Source organism: Oryctolagus cuniculus, chromosome 7 (assembly GCF_964237555.1).
Source record: "Oryctolagus cuniculus chromosome 7, mOryCun1.1, whole genome shotgun sequence".
Lineage (NCBI taxonomy): Eukaryota > Metazoa > Chordata > Mammalia > Lagomorpha > Leporidae > Oryctolagus > Oryctolagus cuniculus.
In genome coordinates, this window is record NC_091438.1 from 85,998,203 (window position 1) to 86,023,291 (window position 25,089).

Sequence of the window (25,089 nt, forward strand, 5' to 3'; positions counted from 1 at the left end):
TATTGTCCCTGTTTTTGTGTGTGATTTTTAATTATCACTGAAAGGTAATCAGTTCTCTCTTGAACTTCTTGGGTTTTAAATGTTAAAAATTCTTTTCTAGAAGTAGTATAAGACCTTCGAACTGAACCAAAATAAAGTGGCTTTTTGAACTACTCTTTAAAAAGACTGAGCATAAAGGCTTACTATCAGGAGTAATTTTTAAAATTTTAAAAAATTTTTAAAATGAAAGGCAAAAAGTAATCAGTACTTTCCTATTTCACTGGTAAGGATTCAAATTCAACATTAGCTTCATTGAGCCAATAAACACAACAGTGGAGAGAAGCAAGGTTCCCAAAAGTTCTAATCCAACAATGAGGACAAATAAAAGGATTCATTTAAAGTGTATGCATAGTGGCAAAGTGTTTTGTATCTACACATCCTAATACTTATCTGTCAAATTTTATCCCCAGGGTTATAAATTCCGTTTCTCTTGGTGAAAAGGATAATAGAATGTAAACTTTTTGTAAAGGGAGGTGTAGTTTATACTAGATTCATATTAGTAATATGCATTTCCAGGAGTGAAGTATGTATGTTGATTTATTATACTTTATCACTACAATATCGATATCTCCCCTGATTTTGGTTCAGTTAACTCTTTGTATGAAATTCAGCAACTCGTACCAAAATGTATTAAAAACTTTAGTCAAATGTTTTTTACCTGTTGATTGCAGAGTGAAACATTTACCATCTGATGGCTTTTGAGGCCCTCAGCAGTAGTGTAAACATTCAGAAAGTTAAAATGTAGTAATAAATGTGGGTCCTCCAGGATGGATTCATTAATCTTTTTCATCAAGAAAACTGCTAGCTTTAAAATCAATTAAGATGATACAGAATTATTGTGATAGTTTTTTAGATATTTTACAAGAAATCAGAGTAAAAGTTAGCATAATCTCTGGTGGATGCTGTTGCTTTTAGGAAGGCTGGGAATAATTTGTGACTTTTGCAATGTTTGCACATCTAACATAGGTTTGGAGAGGTTTTTTTTCCTATTTTTCATGAAGGTTAGTGGTCTTATTAAGACCATTCTAGATACTTTAAGTGGTTCTCCTATAATATTTGTATCCCTCCAAACAGAGATATGACAACTATTGTTTAACAACAACAACAACAAAGAAAGTGGTGAAGTCTTTTGCGAAGGTCGGGCTGCTGGTACCTGGATTTAAATTACCGGTATTAACGTAAATTCAAACTCGAATCTCCTTGATTCCAGTTCCCCTATTTCAATAAGGTCAATGGCACTGCAGTTTTCAGAGGTTTCATTTAATTAATTTTAATAAATTGCTTGAGTTGAGGAGATGGATGGAATTTCAACAAGATTTAGAGGAATAAGTTATTTCCTCAGAGTTGCAAAGAAGATGGGGGAATTCTAGAATTTAGGTTTTAAAACTTTAAGTATTCAGTATATTATTTTAAAGTTTTATCTTTAAATGTTTACTTACTTCAAATTGATGTTACTTGTATTCTACTTTTAAATGTTTTCTAGAGAAATTATTTGGGGCTGTACGTTCTTGATGGTATAAGATGTTAAATATCCTAAAAGGTTTATGTCACATTTTTCCATACAATATTATTCATGCAGGTATTTAAAAAAATTTTTTTAAGATTTATTTACTTATTTGAAAGTCAGAGTTACACAGAGAGACAGAGAGAGAGGCAGAGAAGAGAGGTCTTCCATCTGCTGGTTCACTCCTCAAAAGGCCACCATGGCCAGAGCTTGGCTGATCCAAAGCCTGGAATTAGGAGTTTTTCCTCTGGGTCTCCCACGAGGGTTCAGGGGCCTAAGCACTTGAACTGTACTCCACTGCTTTCCCAGGCCAAAGCAGAGAGCTGGATCAGAAGTGGAGCAGCTGGGACTCAGTGGTGCCCATATGGGATGCCGGCACTGCAGCGGCAGCTTTATCCGCTATGCCACAGTGCTGGCCCCATGCAGGTATTTTTTAAAAATACAATTGTATTTATATTTTGTGATACTCAATAACTTTATAATGGTATAAAGATAACTAATTTATGTAGGTATTTTGGAAATTTTGGAGAACATGACAAATAGAAAGCAAAATGATTTTTTATTTTGATTTCTGACTCCTTCTAAGAACTACTAAAACTTTTGATATTACTACAATGCTAATGATTTGATGCGATTAAGTATGTAGTGTTTACAGATTGCCCAATTTGTTCCTAATTGAGATGATTATTTAAGAAATCTAAAGTCATTACACAAAGTAAATATTGTCAAGTTTCCGCAAGCTTAAAGATTACAAATTTTATTTGCCAACTATACTTCATTATACATCTTTATAAGTAAGTTTTAATTAGCATATAGTTTTCAGAAGTAAATTCCAAAGCAGCAGGTTGAGCTATTTCAGCCTTTTATTTCTTTAAAAAATAATTAGAGAGGAGGATGACCCAAATATTGGGGCCCCTGCCACCCATGTGGGAGATTTTGAAGTGGTTTCAGGCTGCAGGCTTTGGCTGGGGTTGTGGCCATTTGGGGAGTGAACCAACAGCTAGAGAATCTCCCCGTGTCTGTCTCTCGCTCTCTCTGTGTGTCACTCTGCCTTTCAAATAAAAAAAAATCTTAACATATGAAAAAAATTAGCCTATTTTTGACTCAACTTTTCCTGCTACATGATCTGTGAAAGAAAAACATTGAGAGTGTTTTGGCTTCCAGTGTTTGTCTAAAATTTTTAGGTAATTATTTTATGATAGTATTTATCAGCTGGTGTGATCGTTAATTAACTTAAAGCGAAGTTGACATTTGCTGTTATGCAAATTCCCACCTACTTCTTTTCTTAAATATTTGTAACTCTGATTTCTTATCTTTATGAGCTGCGTTACATTTATGAATTTTCCCAGCATATTAGGAATTTTCCCACTAAATTCTTTCTGTGTAGACCCTCTTCAAAGTTAGTAGCAATAGGCATAAAATATTTGAGCTTTGAATCCTTCCCTTGAGAGATTATGCCATTGTACCCCCACAAGCAAATGCAATTGCTTTTTTTTTTTTTTTGATTTGTTTTGTTTTTGTTTTTGGAAGAGTGCCATGGAACATTGGAGTTGCTTGTGGCTGGAAAACTTTGAGGATTACAAATTCAGCAGAAAATTGTGTTGTGTGGATTTGAAAGTCCTACATTTCTGGATCAGTGAGTGATTCCAAGATAGGTCTGTTGTTTATTTTTTGAGAACCACCAAGGTTATTTTCTACACCTTTGCCACTCAAAATGTGTTTTAGAGCAGTGCTTATCAAACTTAATGTACATATGAATTCCCTGATAAATCTTGTTAAAATGCAGATTCAATAAGATGTAAGGTGGGACCTGGGATTCTGCATTTAACAAACTCCCAGTGTAGCTGCTGCTTTTCAGTGAATCACATCTTTGAGTAGTAAGATTACAGAGTGCTCCTGCCCCCTAAAGTTTTCTTTTTTTTAAACATTTATTTGAAAGTTAGAGTTATACAGAGAGAGAAAGAAAGAAAGAAAGAGAGAGAGGTCTTCCATCCACTGGTTCACTCTCCAATTGGCTGCAATGGCCTTCCGGAACTGCACCTATCCGAAGCCAGGAGCTAGGAGCTTCTTCTGCATCTCCCACGTATGTGCAGGGGCCCAAGGACCTGGGCCATCTTCTACTGCTTTCCCAGGCCATAGCAGAAGCTGGATCAGAAATGGAGCAGCCAGGACTCAAACTGGGGTCCATATGGGATTCAGGCACTGCAGGTGGCGGCTTTACCAGTTATGCCACAGTGCGGGGCCTGTCCCCTAAAGTTTTGAAAAAGCATTCTGCTTCCTTCTGATACTTGATATTTAAACTAATCCCTAGTAGAGCAAAGGACTTGAGCCCTTTCTGCTCAGTTTTATATGTATGAATTAATGCTTAATTGCTTATATTCGAGGAGTCTGAGCAGTTCCCTACATATTAGTGTCAGCTTGCCCAGTAAATGTTAGTGAGATCTTGGAATCTTCAACAGAGGAGGCTATACAGGATAGTGGTTAACATAATAGAGATTGTAGGTTCCTGGTCTGACTCCACCACTTACCAGGCTTGTATTCTTGGCGCCAGTTACCCTACCTTGTAGACTGTAAGGGTAAAAAAAGGTAATCCATTTGGTACTTGCCCAGCACTTAGCTGTATTATCAAGAGGAAGTCAAGCCCGCTTTATGAGAAAACTGCTTTGCCCAAGGTCAGTAGGATTCTGGATAGAGAAAGAGAGATGATCAGAAGTGAAGAAATCCTGCCTTGGGGAGCATTGAGGATTGAGCAAGTCCCCACCGTTTTGAGGGGCGTTCTGCTCATCTTTTTCTTTTGACTTTCTTTTTCTCTTGCTTCTCTCTATTACTTTTGTGGAACTGAAAATAGTCTCAGCCGTTTTCTTTGCTCGTTTCCTGTCTCAAAAAGCTATGACACAACTTTCTTAAGGGATTTTATTACCAAGCACACAGGAATAAAAATAAAAGAAAAAGTGCTGCTTTTCTTTTTGTTCTGCCCCTTTCTCCCTTTAGATTTATCTGGGAAATATACAGATGTCTTCCCAAATGCACACACAGAAGCCGGAGGCTTTTTATTTTCATCATTTCATCAGGTCTTCTAGGAGTGGTTATTTAAACAGGGGAGGCTGACGTTTATTTAAACATGAGATTTAAATAAATTTCAGCATGTTTAATAATTTTAAATGTAGACTTAAACCCCTAATACAATATTTGTGAGAATAGTTTTATTTAGGATTTAAAATTTTTTAAAAAATTTATTTTACTTGTGAGGCAGAAGGAGACAGCGAGAATGAGAGTCCCCATCTACTGGCTCACTCCTCAAGTGCCTCCAATGATGGGGAACTAGGACCCCAATCTTGTGTATGGCAAGGACCCAGCCACTTGAGTCATCAATTTGCCTCCTAGAGTGTGCATTTTCAGGAAGCTGGAATCAAGAACAGAGCTGGGATTCTAACCCATGCACTCTGATGTGGGATGCCAAACACAGACCTCTTATTTAGGATTTAAAAAAGAGAAGTAAAGAAAATCAATAGTTGGTTTCTCCAGTAGAAATTTTAAAATAATGAAAAGATGTCCGCAGATGCTACACATTTTCAATAAGAACCAAAATACATAATTTTATTTAAAGATTTATTGTATTTACTTGAAAGACAGAGTTACAGAGAGAGGTAGAGACAGAGAGAGAGGTCTTCCATCTGCTGGCTCACTCCCCAGATGGCTGCAACGGTCGGAGCTATGCCAATCCGAAGCCAGGAGCCAGGAGCTTCTTCCTGGTCTCCCACATGGGTGCAGGGGCCCAAGGATTTGGGCCATCTTCTACTGCTTTCCCAGGCCACAGCAGAGAGCTGGATTGGAAGTGGAGTAGCCGGAACATGTGGGATGCCGACACTGCAGGCCAGGGTTTACCTGCTGCGCCATAGCACCGACCCCTGAAATACATAATTTCTTAGTTTGCTCTGCTTCTGAGCTGGGTACACTAGTTAAATGTTCAGTAAAAGTAAATCTTCCAGATTTATTGTGAAATAATAGCCAAGAAAACAAAATTGGCATGAGTAGTTCACTACTTTTCACATTATTTTTCCTGATGAATTTTGCAGAGATTGTCTGCATTCTCTTACAGATTTTCAAAGCAAAATGACTTTAATTAGAATATGAAAATTATAACATCTGTATTTAAAGTGAGTAAGGCGTTTTTTGCTTTGCAACTTTGCATACTTATTTTTAATTTTTTGTGCCTTTTTTCACCATATGTATAATCAAAAGTTAAAGGCCGGCGCCGCGGCTCACTAGGCTAATCCTCCGCCTAGCGGCGCCGGCACACCAGGTTCTAGTCCCGGTCGGGGCGCCGGATTCTGTCCCGGTTGCCCCTCTTCCAGGCCAGCCCTCTGCTGTGGCCAGGGAGTGCAGTGGAGGATGGCCCAGGTGCTTGGGCCCTGCACCCCATGGGAGACCAGGAAAAGCACCTGGCTCCTGGCTCCTGCCATCGGATCAGCGCGGTGCGCCGGCCGCAGCGCGCCAGCCGCGGCGGCCATTGGAGGGTGAACCAACGGCAAAAGGAAGACCTTTCTCTCTGTCTCTCTCTCTCTCACTGTCCACTCTGCCTGTCAAAAAAAAAAAAAAAAAAAAAGTTAAAGCTAACTCTTAATTTTATGCTAAAGAGGATTAGACATTAACTTTAAGCATGAAAGGGAGGGAAGGGAAGATTGCAAATAGTTTTCCGTTTTGGTGAATTTATACCTGTATGCATCCATTTAATTAACTGAGATAAAAATGATCTTTTAAATAATTTAGGGGCTGGTGTTGTGGCGTAGTGGGGAAAGCTACAGCCTGTGATGCCCAGCAGCCGGCATCCCAAATGGGCCTCAGTTAGTCTCTGCTGTTCCACTTTCAATCCAGCTTCTTGCCAATGGCTTGGGAAAAGCAGTGGAAGATGGCCCAAGTGGTTGGGCTCCTGCAAACACTTGAGAGACCCAAATGAAGCTCCTGGCTCCTGGTTCCTGGCTTCAGCCTGGGCTCAGTCCTGGCTTTTGCACTCATTAGGGAAGTGAACCAGCGAGTTCTGCTTCTTTCATTACCAACTAAGTAGTCTTGGGGAAGTTACTTGACTTTTCTGAGTAGTACTTTATAGTTTTCAAAGTATAATTTGGACTTTAGCTCACTTAATCCTTACCAGCAGCTACTTTATAAGGTCAGCTGGGTTGATATTATTCAGAGGGGTCACCCACTTCCCTACTGTTAATAGATAGCACAATGTTGGGGAGAGTGGTGAGAACTAGGGTTTTAAGATTAGACAGACTTAAATCTGAATACAAGAGTTCACACCTTGACCATATTCCTCATGTCTTTAGAGGCTCATGATGATAATTAGTCTCATCTTGTATGATTGCAGTAAAGGTTAAATGAGTTTCGGGGCTTCCTTACTGCTTTATTTCTCATACTTGGCACATTATAGTTACATATTTGTTGAATAAATAAATGGCTGGTGTAATAGAGATTCATGTGGGCTTTCTTCCCTTTTGATTTCTTGTTGAATTCTTGCATCTGGAACTATTTAAGCTTGTGTGTATATGTGTGTGTGTTTAAATTAACCTGCTTGGTCGAGTACATATTTAGGATTAAAAAAAAGGAAATTTACATTTTTAAAGGGATTTTTTTTTTCAGTAGAAATGAAGTTGCTGAAAGCCTTGATTATGCATGCCTGATTTTGGAGTTGTTAGGCTCCTTTTAGCTTACTGTATTTTATCACTGTGTTAGACCATTGTTTTTTAGTTGCTGTAACTCCAAGATGAATTAATCATGTATACACTTATTTTTTTTTAAACTTTTATTTAATGAATATAAATTTTCAAAGTACAGAATATGGATTACAATGGCTTCCCCCCCATAATGTCCCTCCCACCCGCAACCCTCCCCTTTCCCACTCCCTCTCCCCTTCCATTCACATCAAGATTCATTTTCGTTTCTCTTTATATACAGAAGATCAGTTTAGCATACATTAAGTAAAGATTTCAACAGTTTGCTCCCACACAGAAACATAAAGTGAAAAATACTGTTTGAGTACTAGTTATAGCATTAAATCTCAATGTACAGCACACTAATGTCATGTATACACTTAAAGTAGCATAAAATGATAACTCTGAAATTCATAAAGCTGACATGATCTTAGATTTCTGAAAATGTGGTTTTGTTTTAATAATCTAAATGCAATAATTTCTCTTATGGACATGTTTAGCTTATTGATTGTCATTGAAACTGCACTGCATTATTACCATAACAGATATTTATTTAGCTTATTGACTGCCATTAAAACCTGCTTTATGCAAATTCTTTGGGGGCATGAGAGATTTTCCTCTATAGAGGGAATTAAGGTTGTATTTACATTTTTAGAGTGTGAACACATTGTGTTAACACATACATATACCCCCCCATTGAATTTCTTATGGACAGGTACTATTTTGTTCATTGTATCCTTGCTTAAGTTTGTGCTTAGCCAATAATAACAGTAGTTGTATTGTACTTACTTTGAAATTGTATACCTGGTTTTAATCTGTGACTGTCTTACTGGATTTTTATTTTTATTATTGCCCTGGTTCTTTAGGGTTTAAGCCCTGTATATGGTACTACTGTGCTGGATTGTTAAAAAAATCAATGTTTTGTTAAATTTTAATAATAAGCAATATCCTTTTTTTTTTTTTTTTTTTTTTGGACAGGCAGAGTTAGACAGTGAGAGAGAGAGACAGAGAGAAAGGTCTTCCTTTTTCTGTTGGTTCACTCCCCCCCCCCCCCCCCCCGCCAAGTGGGCGCTATGGCTGGCGTGCTATTGGCCAGCACACTGTGCCGATCTAAAGCCAGGAGCCAGGTGCTTTCTCCTAGTCTCCCATGTGGGTGCAGGGCCCAAGGACCTGGGCCATCCTCCACTGCACTCCACAGCAGAGAGCTGGACTGGAAGAGGAGCAACTGGGACAGAACCAGCGCCCCAACCGGGACTAGAACCCGGTGTGCCGGCACCGCAGGCGGAGGATTAGCCTAGTGAGCTGCGGCGCCAGCCAAGGCATCCTTTTTTGTTAGATATTGAAAGTCAATCATTGTGTGAAAATTTAGGAACCTTGAGTTTTCTAACTAGTCTTGTGATAGCGAATTGAAATTATTCAATTATCAATTAAAAGCCTACTGTGTACAAAGCACTCTATGTAAGCCTATTAAAATTTTATTTTATTTTGAAAGTCTGACAGATCTTCACCTGCTGGTTCACTTCCCAAATGCATGTGACAGCCAGAGCTGAGGCAGACCAAAGCCAGGAGTTCCCCGAACTCAATCAGATTTCTCACATGGGTGGCAGGGACCCAAGTAATTGAGCCATTGTCTGTTGCCTTCCAGTGTATGCATTAGGAAGAAGCTGGGTGGAAAGGGGAGCCAGGGACTCAAATCCAGGCATTCTGATACGGGATGCAGGTGTCCCAGGCAGTATCTTAATCGCCACACCAAATGCCTCTAAATGAGCTTCTTAAAAAGTATGTTTTGCTTAGGGTAAGCACAGTTTATATAATGCAGTGTTAGAGTTTGTATATCTTTTCCTTAGGATTTTATGACACATACTGGCAGTCTGACTTTTAAATAGTAGAAATAATATTTAGATAAAAAATCCAAAAAAATTTTGGTTCAGTTTTAGTCTCTGTGATTAATACTAGTTTTCCTTCTTCTACTTTTTTAAAATTTTAATAACTGGTTGAAAGTGACAAGTCTTCCCTGGCACACTAGGCATTATATTCTATCTTTTCTTTTTTTGAAATAGATTTATTTGAAAATGTCTATGGATCTTCAGTGAAGAGAAGAGAACTTGAAGATCTGAAGGATAATATTGAATTCAGAGGTCATAAGCCACTTAACAGCATCACTGTTTCAAAGAAACGCAATTGGCTATATCAGAGTACTCTGCGATCTCTTAATCTGGAAGAAGAAAATAAGAAATGCCAAGAGAGAAGTCATTTACCCATCTCGCCTGTGACTCTACCAAAACATCAGATGTCACAACCTTTCCTCAAAACATCTGAAGAATACTGTACATATATGGTGTGTAATACTACAGATTCTTCATTATCAAAAAACTGTTCTTTAGACTTTAATGAGGAGAATGATGCAGATGATGAAGGAGAAATATGGTACAACCCCATTCCGGAGGATGATGACCTTGGTGTATCAGGTGCCTTGAGTTTTGGGGAGGCAAAGTCTGCTGTTCTGAAGCTTCCTGCTGTCAGTTTGAGCGTATTTTCTGGTAGTGCCCTGGTGAAAGCAGAGCAGCATACCGAAGACTTGCCTTGCTCCTCTGAACATTCAGGTGATGTTCAGACCATGCAGTCAAATGAATTGCATCCTGTAGATTCCATCCATCCCACAGAATTTGGACAGCAGTACAAGCCAAAGCTAGGACACAAGACACAAGAAAGTGTCATGTTAGAGGACAGTCCTATATCAAAATCTCCCTTTGCAGGTAAAAAATGATCCTATGCTTGGTCTGCCTTTCTTCTGCCTTCTGTTTCTTCTTGATCAGTTCTTGGATAGTAGCTAAAACCAAATATAAGTATCTATTGTGTTTGTGTACTTTTCCTTATAATGTGGTGACATTTCCATGAAAATAAAGACAACTCCAAAAGATTTAGAAATATTTTTATAAATGCAATGGCTTAATTATCACTATCACAGATTTGGTTTTATAATCTGGTGTGCTTTAGAATGTTGATCCTTTGAGGCAGTAGTTGCTCTTCTTTTAGTTGAAAGAATGAAATCATGAAGGAGTAGAAGAGAAAGATAGATACATCCTTTATGTTCATCTTGTTTTGTTCATCCATCCATTCATTCCTTCACATTTGGCCTGGACTCAACTGGAAAGTTGTATATTCATTGTACCTCTAGTTATTAGTTTGTGTTTTTGGGCCAAAGGAAAAGGAGAAGAGAAATGGGGGATAGAAATTAACACTTTGCAAACAGAGGCTACAATAGTTAGAAAATCAGACAAGAAAGTAGTGGAGTGAGCCTTTCATGCAGATCAACCTAACGAATATATTTCTCCTTGATTGCCTTTAATTTTCTGTTGTGCTTCTTTTATTTATTTATTTATTTTTAAAGATTTTACTTATTTATTTGGGAGGTAGAGTTATAGTCAGTGAGAGGGAGAGACAGAGAGAAAGGTCTTCCATCGTTGGTTCACTCCCCAAATGGCCGCAATGGCTGGAGCTGCGCCAGTCCTAAACTAGGAGCCAGAAGCCTCCTCCAGTCTTCCACATGGGTGCAGGGGCCCAAGGACTTGGGCCATCTTCCACTGCTTTCCCAGGCCACAGCAGAGAACTGGATTGGAAGAGGAGCAGCCGGGACTAGAACTGGCTATGGGATGCCGATGCCGCAGGTGGAGGATTAACCTACTGCACCAGCACTCCGGCCCCTGTTGTGCTGCTTTTAGTCCTGGGCAGGCAAATTACCGAGGAAATAGAACAAAGGTACATTTGGTCGCAGCTGTTAAATGTAGAATACAAAGCAGTTCTGTTTTATATTAAATCATTTTAATTTATAGAGTTTTAGATGATACAGAATATTCAAAGATGTGGGGCAAAGCTGATGCTGTCCATGCCTTTTCCTTTTTTTTTTTTGACAGGCAGAGTGGACAGTGAGAGAGAGACAGAGAGAAAGGTCTTCCTTTGCCGTTGGTTCACCCTCCAATGGCTGCCGAGGCCATCGCGCTGCTGCCGGCGCACCGCGCTGATCCGCAGGCAGGAGCCAGGTGCTTTTCCTGGTCTCCCATGGGGTGCAGGGCCCAAGCACCTGGGCCATCCTCCACTGCACTCCCTGGCCACAGCAGAGGGCTGGCCTGGAAGAGGGGCAACTGGGACAGAATCCGGCACCCTGACCGGGACTAGAACCCGGTGTGCCGGCGCCACAAGGTGGAGGATTAGCCTAGTGAGCCGCGGCGCCGGCCTCCATGCCTTTTCCCATCTCAAGAGCCCTTCAGTTTTATTACTTCCTACTTAAATGACAGAAGCCATCTGTATCTTTGCTTGAGAACTTTCTCTGAAGTCTTGCTGAGGGGTGGGGAGTATATGTGCCGGGTATCTGCAGGGCAACCTGGGAGTAGTTCTCAAGCAGTGACTGATAGGAGCTGATATATGAGTATCCGAGCTCCATCACTCTTTGAGTGATAAAATTCTGAATCAGTATTTTCATTGTTTCCTAGAGTTTTAAAAATTTTTTCCTATGAGGTTAAGCTGTAGTTGCCCAAAGTGACAGCAGTCTGATACTCACTTTGAATTTTCCCCCTGAATATTTTCATTCCCTTGCTGGTGTTTCTGTACTAAGCAAATAAAGTACTTTCATTTGCACCCTTAGAGTAAATATTATATTAAGAGAAATGAGTTGCAAAATTATACACAATGTGATGGTAGTTTTGAAAGAAATGATGGCCGGCGCCGCAGCTCACTAGGCTATTCCTCCGCCTTGCAGTGCTGGCACACCGGGTTCTAGTCCCGGTCGGGGCACCGGATTTCTGTCCCGGTTGTCCCTCTTCCAGGCCAGCTCTCTGCTGTGGCCAGGGAGTGCAGTGGAGGATGGCCCAAGTCCTTGGGCCCTGCACCCCATGGGAGACCAGGATAAGTACCTGGCTCCTGCCATGGGATCAGCGGGGTGCGCCGGCCGCAGTGTGGCGGCCGCGGCGGCCATTATAGAGTGAACCAACGGCAAAGGAAGACCTTTCTCTCTGTCTCTCTCTCTCTCACTGTCCACTCTGGCTGTCAAAAAAAAAAAAAAAAAAGAAATGATGAAAGCTATTATTGGAAATGTTACTTTTTTTCTGGATGTTGCGATTTAAAGTATTAATTTTTTCTTTGTGCAATTCCAATTGTAGACTAATTTTCCAGAGTCGATGTGTGTTTCTTTTGTAATCTGAGTAGTAGTTTGGAATGCAGCTTGTGATCAGGGAGGAGCGATAGGGAAGGCTGTTAATATCACAGAGAGTGATGGATATGGAATGGGACAGAGAAAGCAAGAGAGTAAGAACAGAGTTAGAAATCGTTGTCTGTGAAGTGCATTTTGACTTAAGGTTACTGTCATGAAAAAGTTTTATGTCATAGCAAATTGTGAATCTAGAAAAGCTAACAGGCATTTGAAAAAACAAAACTTGGGACTGGGTGTGTAACCTGGAAGTTAGAGTCTGAGTCCCATATTGGAGTGCTCAGGTTTGATTCCCAGCTCCTGTTTCTGAATCTAGCTTCTTGTTAATGCAGACCCTTGGAAGCAACCCAAGTAATTGAGTTTTTGACACCAATGTGGGATACCTTTATTATGTTCCGGGCTGCTGGCTTTGGCCATTACCTGTCCCTTGCCATTGCAGGCATTTGGGGAGTGAACCAGCAGATGGGAGGTCTCTGTGTCTGTCTGTCTCTCTGCTTCTCAAACTTAAAAGTGTGGAATGGCTGCCATTTATATTTCCATTCTTCCTGGCATTCTTCTCTAATCTGTTTTCTTTAGCAGTATTGGCAGAAAGCTGTTGGGAAGTTGACAGAGAGACTGGTTGAATTTCAAATACATTTTTCATCAGAGAATAGGAAAGCTAATTTATAAGTAATTTTACTATGTATGACAAAAAATTTTTTAAAAATATCCTAACACAAATATGATTTATTGTTTGCTTCCTAACTTCCAATGGTGTATCTTTTATCTAATGGCAATCACTGTGGATGTTTTAGTTTATGCTATTTTTATTTACTATCTTCATCTTGCATTGTAACATGTTCATTAATACTCCTCTCAAGCTTTATGGAATCTAATTGGATGATGTGCCCTGATCTACTTGACTATTTCACTGCTATTGCAGTGATCTTCCTCATGATCACGTTTTGTTTCATTAAGGATAATTACTGGTGGAGGGGCAACATTGTGTTGTAGCTGGTAAAGCTGCCACCTGCAATGCTGGCACCCATATGGGTGCTGGTTCACATCTCAGTTGTTCCACTTCCAATCCAGCTCCCTGCTAATGAGCATGGGAGAGCAGTAGAAGATGGCCCCTGGGCCCCTCCTATCCAGGTGGAAGACCCAGAAGAAGCTCTTGGCTCCTGGCTTCAGCCCTGCCCAGCCCTGGCTGTTGTGGCCATTTGGGGAGTGAACCAGCAGATGGAAAATCTCTCTGTCTCTTTTCTCTCTGTAACTCTGCTTTTCAAATAAATAAATCTTAAAAAGGATTAATTACTAGTATTATTACTGAACCTTTATGGCTGGTAACTATTATTGGTAATTCCTGTATTGTATTTCCTAAAAGATTCACCAGTTTATAGGGCAACTAAAAATTGGTTGGTTGATTAACTCATTTATTAAAAAAAAAAAAATCAAGCTCCTGCAATGTGATGTTAATCTCTGGGTGCCTCAGGAGTGTGCCAGTTTCACTTGACTCAACCTGGTTCATAAGTTTAAAGGTTTTCATTTTGTACATTCTTATAGCTTGGTAGTCTAAGATTTGGTTAGTATAGTTTTTTAAGTGCATGTCAGCTTTGGTAATACTTCAGCTCCTAGAATTTACAAAACCAGAGTATTTTTGTTTTATTAAATTCAGTCTTGTCTGCAATAGACACTGCTAATATGTGTAGTGTTTGATTTCACTTTAATAATCAGTGAAGGACTTTAGTAGGAATTGTTTACTTATAATGTGAGGAAGGAGAATGTTTCATTCCTTAATGATTTAATAAAATCTAGAGTGATTTAATATACAAGGTAGCTTTTCTAGGCTGTGACAAAATAGATGTTTGTATCAGGACCCTGGTTTCTATAGAATGTTTTAGACTGGGAAACCATTAGAATTGTACTACAATTTGAAGTACAAGAGGATGCTTTGTCCAGTTTATCAAACACTCTTTTTCATATTCATTGCTTAACAGAAAAACCCAGTGGGCATACTTAAAATAATCCTTTCTCTATAAATAAACTACTTCTTTGTCACTGGGTCACATAGAAAGGGGTAGAGGGAGAATATCATATTAATACTCTAAAGAAAGGTCTCAATTTATTGGCTTTAAAAAATGTTTATTTTCATCTACTCAGGCAGAGCAACAGAGATGGAGGTCTTCTATCCTGTTCATTTCTCAAATTCCTGCAACAGTCAGGGCTCAGCCAGGCCAAAACCAGTAATCTGGAACTCCATGAGTCCCCCATGTAGGTGGCAGAGGCCCAAGCACTTGAGCCATCGTCTGTTCTCTCCCAGAATGTATTAGCAGAAAGTTGGATGGGAAGTGGAATAGCCGGGACCCACCCTTGACTTTTTAAATGAATAAGCACATTTTATCATTTTAAAAAGCTACTTTTTAATGGGGCCAATGTTGTGGCACAGTGGGTTAAGCGTCTGCCTGTGATGCATCCCACATAGGTGCTGGTTTGTGTCCTGGCTGTCCCACTTCTGATCCAGCTTCCTGAGAATGGTCTGGGAAAGGCAGTGGAAGATGGCCGAGTGCTTGGGCCCCTCCACCCATGTGGGGGATCCAGAAGGAGCTTCTGGCTCCTGGCTCAAGCCTGGCCCAGACCTGGCCATTGTGTCCATTTGGGGAATGAACCAGCAGATGGAAACGCTCTCTCTCTCTCTCTCTCTCTCTCTCTCTCTCTCTCTCTTTTTAACTCTGCCTTTCAAACAAACAAGTAATCTTTAAAAAAATTACTTTTAAAAATTTATTTATTTGAGAGGTGAGGAAACATAGTGCACTCTTATTGGCTCCAGATGCCTACAATGACCAAGGTTGGGACTGGCTGAAGCTGGGAACTGAAACTCAATCTAGATCTCCTGTGTGAGTGACAGGGATCCAACCAACCATTTAAGCCATTGCTCCTGCCTCCTAGGGTCTGCATTAGCAGGAAACTGGAGTCCAGATTGGAGTTAGGCATCAAACCCAGGTGCTTAGATGTGGGAAGCAGGTGTGCTAATCAGCATCGTGACCATTAGGGTAAAAGCCTAACCCACATTTTCTCATTTTAATTGTGAAATGTAATGTTATATAAATTAGCTTCTGAAATTAGAGCTATTATATCTTATTGAAAAAAGATTTATTTATTTGAAAGGCAGAGTTGCAAAGAGGCAGAGGCTGAGAGAGAGAGAGAGAGGTATCTTCCATCTGTTGGTTCACTCCCCAAATGGTCGCAACGGCCAAAGCTGGGCTGATCTGAAGCCAGGAGCCGGGAGCTTTTGAATCTCCTCTGTGGGTACACGGGACCGAGCTCTTGGACCATCTTTCACTGCTTTCCTAGTCCGTAGCAGAGAGCTGGATCAGAAGAGGACTAGCCAGGACACCAAATGGCATCCATAGGGGATGCCAGTGCCACACGTGGAAGCTTACTATATATGCCACAGAACCAGCCCCTACTTGGTGGTTTATAAAATAGGAATACAAGTAGAAACTAAAACATTTAACTTTATAATAGCTTCCTTTTTTTTTTTTTTTTTCTTTTAAGGTCCTGGGATCCTAACTGCTCCAAATAGGACTGAATTGGGAATTATGGAACCATCTTCTCCAAGCCCTAGCCCTGTGAAAAAAGGAAGTTCAATTAATTGGTCTTTGCCAGATAAAATAAAATCTCCACGGACTGTGAGGAAACTTTCTATGAAAATGAAAAAGTTGCCAGAATTTAGCCGAAAGCTGAGTGTTAAGGGAACCTTGAATTATTTAAATGGTCCAGAAAATAGTCCTTCCTTGTCTAAATGTAACTGTCAAGAAATTCATCATACTGTTATTCTTCCTTCTGGGAATACAACCACAGCTGCAAAGAGGAATGTTATAAGCCGGTACCATCTTGATACCAGTGTGTCTTCTCAGCACAGCTACCAAAAGAAAAGATCTGTGAGTTCTAAATACTCCTGCAAAGGTGGTTACCTCAGTGATGGAGATTCACCTGAACTTGTAACCAAATCTAGCAAACACGGCTCTGAAAACAAACTTGGAAAAGGAAAAGAAATAGTTCCAAATACTTGTAGCAAAAATGACATAGACATCGATGCTTTTAGACATTATAGCTTTTCTGATCAACCTAAGTGTTCACAATACATATCTGGGCTCATGAGCGTGCATTTCTATGGTGCAGAGGATTTAAAACCACCCCGGATAGATTCGAAAGATGTCTTCTGTGCAATTCAGGTCGATTCGGTGAACAAAGCAAGGACAGCTTTGCTCACATGTCGAACAACATTTTTAGACATGGATCATACTTTCAACATAGAAATTGAAAATGCACAGCATCTGAAACTCGTAGTGTTTAGTTGGGAACCTACTCCAAGAAGAAACCGAGTGTGTTGTCACGGAACTGTTGTCCTTCCTACCTTATTCAGAGTGACAAAGACACATCAATTGGCTGTTAAACTAGAACCTAGAGGTCTTATTTATGTGAAAGTGACTCTTATGGAGCAGTGGGAGAATTCTCTTCATGGACTAGATAAAAATCGAGAATCAGTAATATTTGGTGTTGATATTCGAAAAGTTGTGGAGAAAGAAAATGTAGGATTGATGGTGCCACTTCTGATACAGAAATGTATTATGGAAATTGAAAAAAGAGGCTGTCAGGTATTATTTCACTTTGTTTCTTTACTACCTCCTTTATTGATTGATTGATTATAAGTGTTGGAGATGTTATTCAAGGTAAAGTAAACAAGTAAACTTGGATATTTTCTTGTTACTATTCTTTATATGTATCTGTTTAGTGCTTGGATATAATTCATACCTTAACGTCTGTTGTCAATGACTGAGACCATGCTAGATGATTCCACAGTTTATGTTTTGACACAGATGTGTGGGTCTTCTAAGATCAAAATTGCTTTACACTAGCAAGAGCTGATAACATAGGCAAAGACAGATTCATTTAACAAACTGTTTCTGCATGGTTTGACATTCCTGTGAGAGAAAGTTCCAATAGTGAATTCTCCAACCCTGCTTCACTCCTACTTTCTCAGGCCTAGTCTTTGGAAGGCATAAACCTATCTGTCTCTTTATTGTGGAATATCATGAAGTATGAGGAGAGATCCTACTAATAAGAACATATCTCATTTTCTTTAAAAGGCAAAGGCAATACCTTAAAACAAAAGAAAATATAGTGTTATTTGTAGCAAAATATGTAAATGCTAACCAGTTAATAGATCATGTCTTCATTTATTTGTTTTAATATATGTACATAGTACCTGTACATGTTCTATGACAAAGAAAAACAGCATGTCTCTGAGAATATTATTCTAAGGTATAGATAATTATATTCCTTTATGACACGTTACCCTTAAAAGTCATTGTATTTTGAATTAGTTCTCCTTTGTTCCTATCAGAATTTGGCTTAAAAGACAAAAAATATGAGAGTAAATATTACAGAAGGTAAAATATGATTTCTTGATTTGCAGTAATGCACCTTGAACTTAATATAGAAACAATGTAAGTTAGTGAAATTGTCATTAAAATGCAGAAGACCTAAATTCTGATTTTTCCTCCATTATTACTTAACAGCGTAATGTTGGGCAAGTCACTTAATCTCTGTAAGGCAGCTAAATTTTTTAAATCTTTTTATTTAATAACTTTAAGAAAAATTTATATAATGGGAACAAATTTCCTGTCTTGAAACCTCTTCTAACTCAGATACATGATTCCATCTCTAGTTTATGTTGTTCATGTGGGAACATAGCTGTATTTTCCAATCCTAGTTTAAGTCATTTTTTTTAAAGTTCTCCATTTCTTCTTCCTTTTTTTTTTTTTTTAAATAGTGTAGGGTTCAGAGATTAGACAGACTTTAAAGCTAATTATTGGCCGGCACCACGGCTCACTAGGCTAATCCTCTGCCTGCGGTGCTGGCGCCCTGGGTTCTAGTCCCGGTCGGGGCACTGGATTCTGTCCCGGTTGCCCCTCTTCCAGGCCAGCTCTCTGCTGTGGCCAGGGAGTGCAGTGGAGGATGGCCCAGGTGCTTGGGCCCTGTACCCGCATGGGAGACCAGGGGAAGCACCTGGCTCCTGCCTTCAGATCAGCGTGGTGCGCAGGCTGTGGCGGCCATTGGAGGGTGAACCAATGGCAAAAGGAAGACCTTTCTCTCTGTCTCTCTCACTGTCCACTCTGCCTGTCCAAAACAACAACAACAACAACAACAACAACAACAACAGCTAATTATTAAGCACAAAGTTTTGTAATTAAGTATTAAAATGTAACTCAATGGCACTATACTTTTCATTTTTTTTTTTTTATTTGATAGGTAGAGTTATAGACAGTGAGAGAGAGAGAGAGAGAGAAAGGTCTTTCTTCCATTGGTTCACTCCCCAAATGGCCGCCACAGCCAGAACTGCACCCATCCAAAGCAGGAGCCGTGTGCTTCTTCTTGGCCTCCTGTGCGGGTGCAGGGGTCCAAGCACTTGGGCCATCCTCCACTGTACTCCTGGGCCACAGCAGAGAGCTGGACTGAAAGAGGAGCAACCTGGATTAGAACCCGGCGCCCATATTAGGATGCTGGTGCCGCAGGCCCCCCACTATACTTTTATAGCATGCTTTTTGAAATATTTATAAAGAGCAGCTGTATAAAGACTTATCATTTACCAAGAAAACATGTTTAACAATGAAGAACAGATTCTGTCTCTGAGGCATTAAGAATATAAAATTCGCGGCTCAACAGGCTAATCCTCCGCCCTGTGGCACCGGCACACCGGGTTCTAGTCCCGGTCGGAGCGCCAGATTCTGTCCCAGTTGCCCCTCTTCCAGGCCAGCTCTCTGCTGTGGCCCAGGAGTGCAGTGGAGGATGGCCCAAGTGCTTGGGCCCTGCACCCCATGGGAGACCAGGATAAGTACCTGGCTCCTGGCTTCGGATCAGCGCCGTGCGCCGGCTGCAGCGCGCCAGCCGCGGTGGCCATTGGAGGGTGAACCAACGGCAAAGGAAGACCTTTCTCTCACTCTCTCTCTCTCACTGTCCACTCTGCCTGTCAAAAAAAAAAAAAAAGTATAAAAATCAGCATCTGATGTTAATTACATCCTAAAATATCCTTTCCTTTAAATACTTATATTAGGTATTCCTTTTATTCATCTTTTTTAAAAAAAATATTTATTTATTTATTTGAAAGAGTTACACAGAGGGAGGAGAGGCAGAGAGAGAGGTATTCTCTCTGCTGGTTCACTCTCCAGATGGCTGCAACATCTGGAGCTGCGCCTATCCAAAGCCAGGAGCCAGGAGCTTCTTCCTGGTCTCCCATGTGGGTGCAGGGGCCCAAGGACTTGGGCCATCTTCTGCTGCTATCCCAGGCCATAGCAGAGAGCTGGAGAGGAGCAGCCGGGACTAGAACCGGTGCCCATATGGGATGCCGGCGCTTCAGGCCAGGGTGTTAACCTGCTGCGCCACAGCACCGGCCCCTAAATAAATATATTTGTAATGTCATATTTTTTGGGATAAAATGGTCCATTAATATGCTTCCTGTAAGAAGTGGTATTCCTTTCATTTGTTCTAGGTTTATCTCCTTCTCAAGTTCAAGGGGATACATCCTTACCATGGCACTATGTGACACCTAAACATGTGTAATCAGAGGGGCTATAATCAAGATGGTTTCTTTAGTTGTGGTAGCATTTCCTTTCATTCTGTTTAATGTTCTAGTTTTAATTTTTGGTTGATCTGCCCTTCTACCATGCCTTTCTTGAGATGATACAACCAGCATAACACCTGTTAATCTCAATGTGAATGCATCAGGAATGTGGATAAAATAGACAATTTGCATTTTCATCTTAGTACATTCCTTGCTTACTCTTGTTATGTTGATCCTTTTGAATGTAGCACTCCTTGAATTACTACCATCTCTTAGGAATAGTTTTGGGTTCTGTTAACTGTCTTTTGGTTAGTATTTATGGCTTATCATCTTCAATATTTTGGACAACATTTCCTTATTTCTTTTATTAACAGTTTCCCAGATTGAGTCTTACTTCTGGTATATTCTGTTACTTCTTTAATGACTCATAAATAAACCTAGAAATATCACCTATGTGTGCTCCTTCCTCTAGGTCATTTTTTATAATGACTCCTATTCAGATCTTTGAAGGATTGGTATTCTTTATTTCTGTCTTGAAGTAATTTATCCTAACTTCATTCAATTCTTCAATTTCCCAAATATAAGCAGTCTTTGATATGGAAGTGTAGATGACAGCCACTTTTTCTCCTTAATTATCTTGAAGGTTTATTCTTTTAAAGAACTCTAATAGTATAATCAGGAATGCTTTTTCTTTACAGAGATCATGTTGATATCCTCTCTGTGAATTTGTAGTGAACTTCTTCATATTTTAAAACCTAAATGAACTGGGTTTTTTTATTTTTTAATTTTTTAATTTTTATTTTTTGACAGGCAGAGTGGACAGTGAGAGAGAGAGAGACAGAGAAAGGTCTTCCTTTTTGCCGTTGGTTCACGCTCCAATGGCCACCACGGCTGGCACGCTGCGGCCGGCGCATCACGCTGATCCGAAGCCAGGAGCCAGGTGCTTCTTCTCCTGGTCTCCCATGGGGTGCAGGGCCCAAGGACTTGGGCCATCCTCCACTGCACTCTCGGGCCATAGCAGAGAACTGGCCTGGAAGAGGGGCAACCGGGATAGAATCTGGTGCCCCAACTGGGACTAGAACCTGGGTTGCTGGCGCCACAGGTGGAAGATTAGCCTATTGAGCCGCAGTGCCGGCCAATGAACTGTTTTAAAAGTAAATTTTTCAATTTAGCTTGGTGGGATGAGTGATGTTTGTGTACCTTATGTAAGTTTTGAGCTAGAGTATTTTTAGTCTTTAATATATTACTTTAATGAAATTTCCCACATCATTTTATAATCAATTAATTTGAGAAAGTTAAAAACCGTACATATACTTCTATTTCTTCCTAAGAATCTTTTTTTATTTCCCTACAATGCTTTATATAAATAGTATACTGGAACCTCATTTCTGACTGTATATTTATTATATGGATAAAGAAACTGAGTTTAAAGAGATTAAATAACTTGCCCAAATTACCAAGGAAGGAGGGACAGAATGGGGCTTTATGACCCCAAAGCCCTTGGTTAACTGTTGTGCTGTACTGGTTCAGTCTAGAACAAAAGACGTGGAGGGGCAAGTTCTTGGGGCATGGAGATATTGGTTAAGCATATAGAATGAAAGAGGAGTGATTGTATCTTAAGATGAGATAGCCAACTTCATAGGAATCAGATTAAATATAAATGAAGCAGTATGATGTTTTAATTACATTTATCAGTATATCTTGGTTTATAGTAAGATTTCAAAAGCTGTTTGAGGTATTTTAACTAAATGCCATTAGAACATATTGCTTGCCTAGTTCATGTGATTTACTGTACTGTTACACTTTCTCATTATCAAGTTCACCATAATGTGGCCATAATTTTATTTCTAGGTAGTAGGCCTGTATCGATTATGTGGTTCCGCAGCAGTCAAGAAAGAACTTCGAGAGGCTTTTGAGAGGGATAGCAAAGCTGTTGGTCTGTGTGAAAATCAATACCCAGATATAAATGTAATAACAGGTAATAAATAGATTTTATCTTATGTGCTTATTCTGGAAAGACTATAAATGCAGGAAAGAGAATTAAATGCTTTTTTTGTAGCTACATGCAATTTGGCTTTATTCTGAAGTCTTCCTTTCTTTCTTTTACAACTACTGCATATTGTGTTATTTTCTATGGAGAAGTATGAATATATGGTCCCTACTCTCAAGTAGCCAGCATATGGTCAGGGGAAATGAAGCCTACATCAGCTGTAATTGATACTAGAAGGAAAAGGGTACCTTCACAGAGGGATAGATAAAATGCCTTGAGAGCTCAGTTTGGGGCTTAGATGATATAAGAGCTATTTGGTTAGAGCATTTCAATTTATTTAGTAGGCAGAGGAGATCCATTAAAGATTTTTGAGCATGGGGAGGGAAATAATTAGAGACTGTCCTTGGAAATATTTATCTGCCAACTTGATGTGATGTATTGAAATTGGAAGAGACCAGAGGAAGGAAAATAAGTTAGGAAGCCTTGACAATAGTCCCAACAACAAGGTAATGAGAACGAAAGGAGTCTTTTAGCTGTCGATATAGGAAAATGTGGAACTGAAAGGATGTGAGGAAAAATAGAGCCCAGACAAACTTGACTTTGAGACCTGGTTGAATGAGGACCATTAGAAGAATGAGGAGTGTTGTAAGAAGAGCTACTGCTCTTGGTAGGGATACATAGAAAAGAAGATGAATTGGGTTTTGGATTCAGTATTACTGAATTTGATAAGGAATAGGAGATCTACTTCCACCAAAGTTGAAAGTGCTACAGAGAGGATGTAGTAGGGGATGGTATTGAGGCGCAGTAGGTTAGCCGCCACTTCTAATGTTGGCATCCCATATTGGAGTTCAAGTCGTGGCTCCCTGCTAATGCACTTGGGGAAGTAGCAGGTGATGGCCCAAGTACTTGGACTCCTGCCTCCCATATAGGAGACCCAGATGGAGTTCCAGGATCCTGGCTTCTGGTCATTGCTGTCATTTCTGGAATGAATCAGTAGATAAAAGCTCTCTTTGTCTCTCCCCACTCCCTTGCTCTGTCACTCTGCCTTTCAAATAAATAAAATATTTTGGCTGGTGCCGCGGCTCAATAGGCTAATCCTCCACCTAGTGGCGCTGGCACACTGGGTTCTAGTCCCGGTCGGGGCGCCGGATTCTGTCCCGGTTGCCCCTCTTCTAGGCCAGCTCTCTGCTGTGGCCCGGGAAGGCAGTGGAAGATGGCCCAAGTACTTGGGCCCTGCACCCCATGGGAGACCAGGAGAAGCACCTGGCTCCTGCCTTCGGATCAGCATGGTGCGCCGGCCACAGCGCGCCAGCCGTGGCGGCCATTGAAGGGTGAACCAGCGGCAAAAAGGAAGATCTTTCTCTCTGTCTCTCTCTCTCACTATCCACTCTGCCTGTCAAATAAATAAATAAATAAATAAAATATTTTTTTAAAAAGAGGATGTGGTAGAATTTGGGGAGTATTTTATTTATCCAAGTGGTAAATATAACGTATAGTACAAGAGTTAAGCTTTTAGGGGGCCAGTGTTGTGAACGCAACTAGTTAAGCTGCTGCTGGCATTCCATGTGAGTGCCAGATTTAGTCCTGGATGTTCCACTTCCAGTCCAGCTCTCTGCTAATGCTCTTAGGAAAGCAGCAGAAGATGGTCCAAGTGTTTGGGGCCCTGCCATGCAGTGGAGTTCCAGGCTCCTGGCTTCATTCTGGCCCAGCCCTGACTATTGTGGCCATTTGGGAGTGAACCAACAGAAGGAAGACATTCTCTCTCTCTCTCTGTAACTCTGCCTTTCAAATAAATAATTCTTTAAAACAAAACAAAACCAAACTTTGGTACTCCTGAGAGATGGGGCTGAAAGTGACGCATTGAAGGCACTGACATATAGATGTCATTAATTGTCTAAAAAGTGTAAATTAACAAGAACTTTAGGGATCTCTAATTTTTGGAGGCAGGCAAAGGAAGAAAAAACACCTGAAGGAGAAAAGAGAATATTTGAGAAACAGGAGATAACAGGGTTAAAGAAAGGAATGATGCCGTATCATTCTGTGGGGATACCCTCAAGATAAGAATAGAGCAAAGGCCTTTGCCATTAGACAGTTGCTCATAACCTTATTGATAATCTTCAGTCATTATTTATTGGCTGTGTATTGGTTTTTAAATTTTATTTTATTATTTATTTATTTGAAAGGCAGAGTTACAGAGAGGCAGAGGCAGAGAGAGAGAGGTCTTCCATCCGCTGGTTCACTCCCCAGGTGGCCAAAAGGGTCGGAGCTGTGCCGATCCAAAGTCAGGAGCCAGGAGCTTTTTCTGGGTCTCCCACATGGGTGCAGGGACCCAAGGAGTTGGGCCATGTTCTACTGCTTTCCCAGGCCATAGCAGAGAGCTGGATCAGAAGTGGAGCAGCCAGGACTTCCAATTGGCAGCCATGTGGGTTGCTGGCACCGCAGGTGGTGGCTTTACCTGCTACACCATAGTGCCGGCCCTTATGTATTGGTTTATAATTCTGTGTTTGTTTTTGTTGTTTTTTAACTTTATTATTGAAGTTCTCAAACATATGCAAAAGTAGAGAGAATGTTTTGATAAACTCCCTTTCTTCATCACCTGCTTTCCATAATCATCAACACATGATCAAGCTTGTCTCATATGTATCCCTCATTCCTTTTTTAATTAATTTTTTTTCTTTATTGGAGAGGAAGAGAGAGACAGAGATTTCATCCTAGTTGCTTCCCAAATCCTTGCAACAGCTGGTGCTGGGCAGAGCCAGGAACTGGGAACTCAGTCTAGGTTTCCCATGTGGGTGCCATTGGCAGAAAGCTAGGAATCAAACCTAGGTACGGTGATGTGGGACATGGGTGTTTTAACCAGCATCCTTCCTGCTTGGCCAAACGTCTGCCCCTGTATCCTTCATTTGGTCCTGCCTGACGCTGGATTGTTTTGAAGGAAATCCTTTCATCTAGAGACAATGCTTCAGTGTGTTTCTTCAGATCTTACGTGTTTTGATAGTTCTTTCTCTTTTCTCTCTTTTCTCTGTTGTCAACTGCCAT

At 40.4% G+C, this 25,089-nt stretch overlaps 1 protein-coding gene across 3 annotated transcripts in view; it reads left to right on the forward strand.

The window, feature by feature from the left end:
* Positions 1-25,089, forward strand: part of SYDE2 (synapse defective Rho GTPase homolog 2) — a 63,619-nt gene that overhangs the window by 2,270 nt on the left and 36,260 nt on the right. For all 3 annotated transcript variants that reach the window (XM_051856301.2, XM_070078145.1, XM_051856300.2), the window contains exons 2-4: positions 9,315-10,010; positions 15,992-17,094; positions 21,912-22,038. In XM_051856301.2, coding sequence (XP_051712261.2) covers positions 9,315-10,010; positions 15,992-17,094; positions 21,912-22,038 — 1,926 coding nt within the window. The remainder of the gene's footprint in view (positions 1-9,314; positions 10,011-15,991; positions 17,095-21,911; positions 22,039-25,089) is intronic.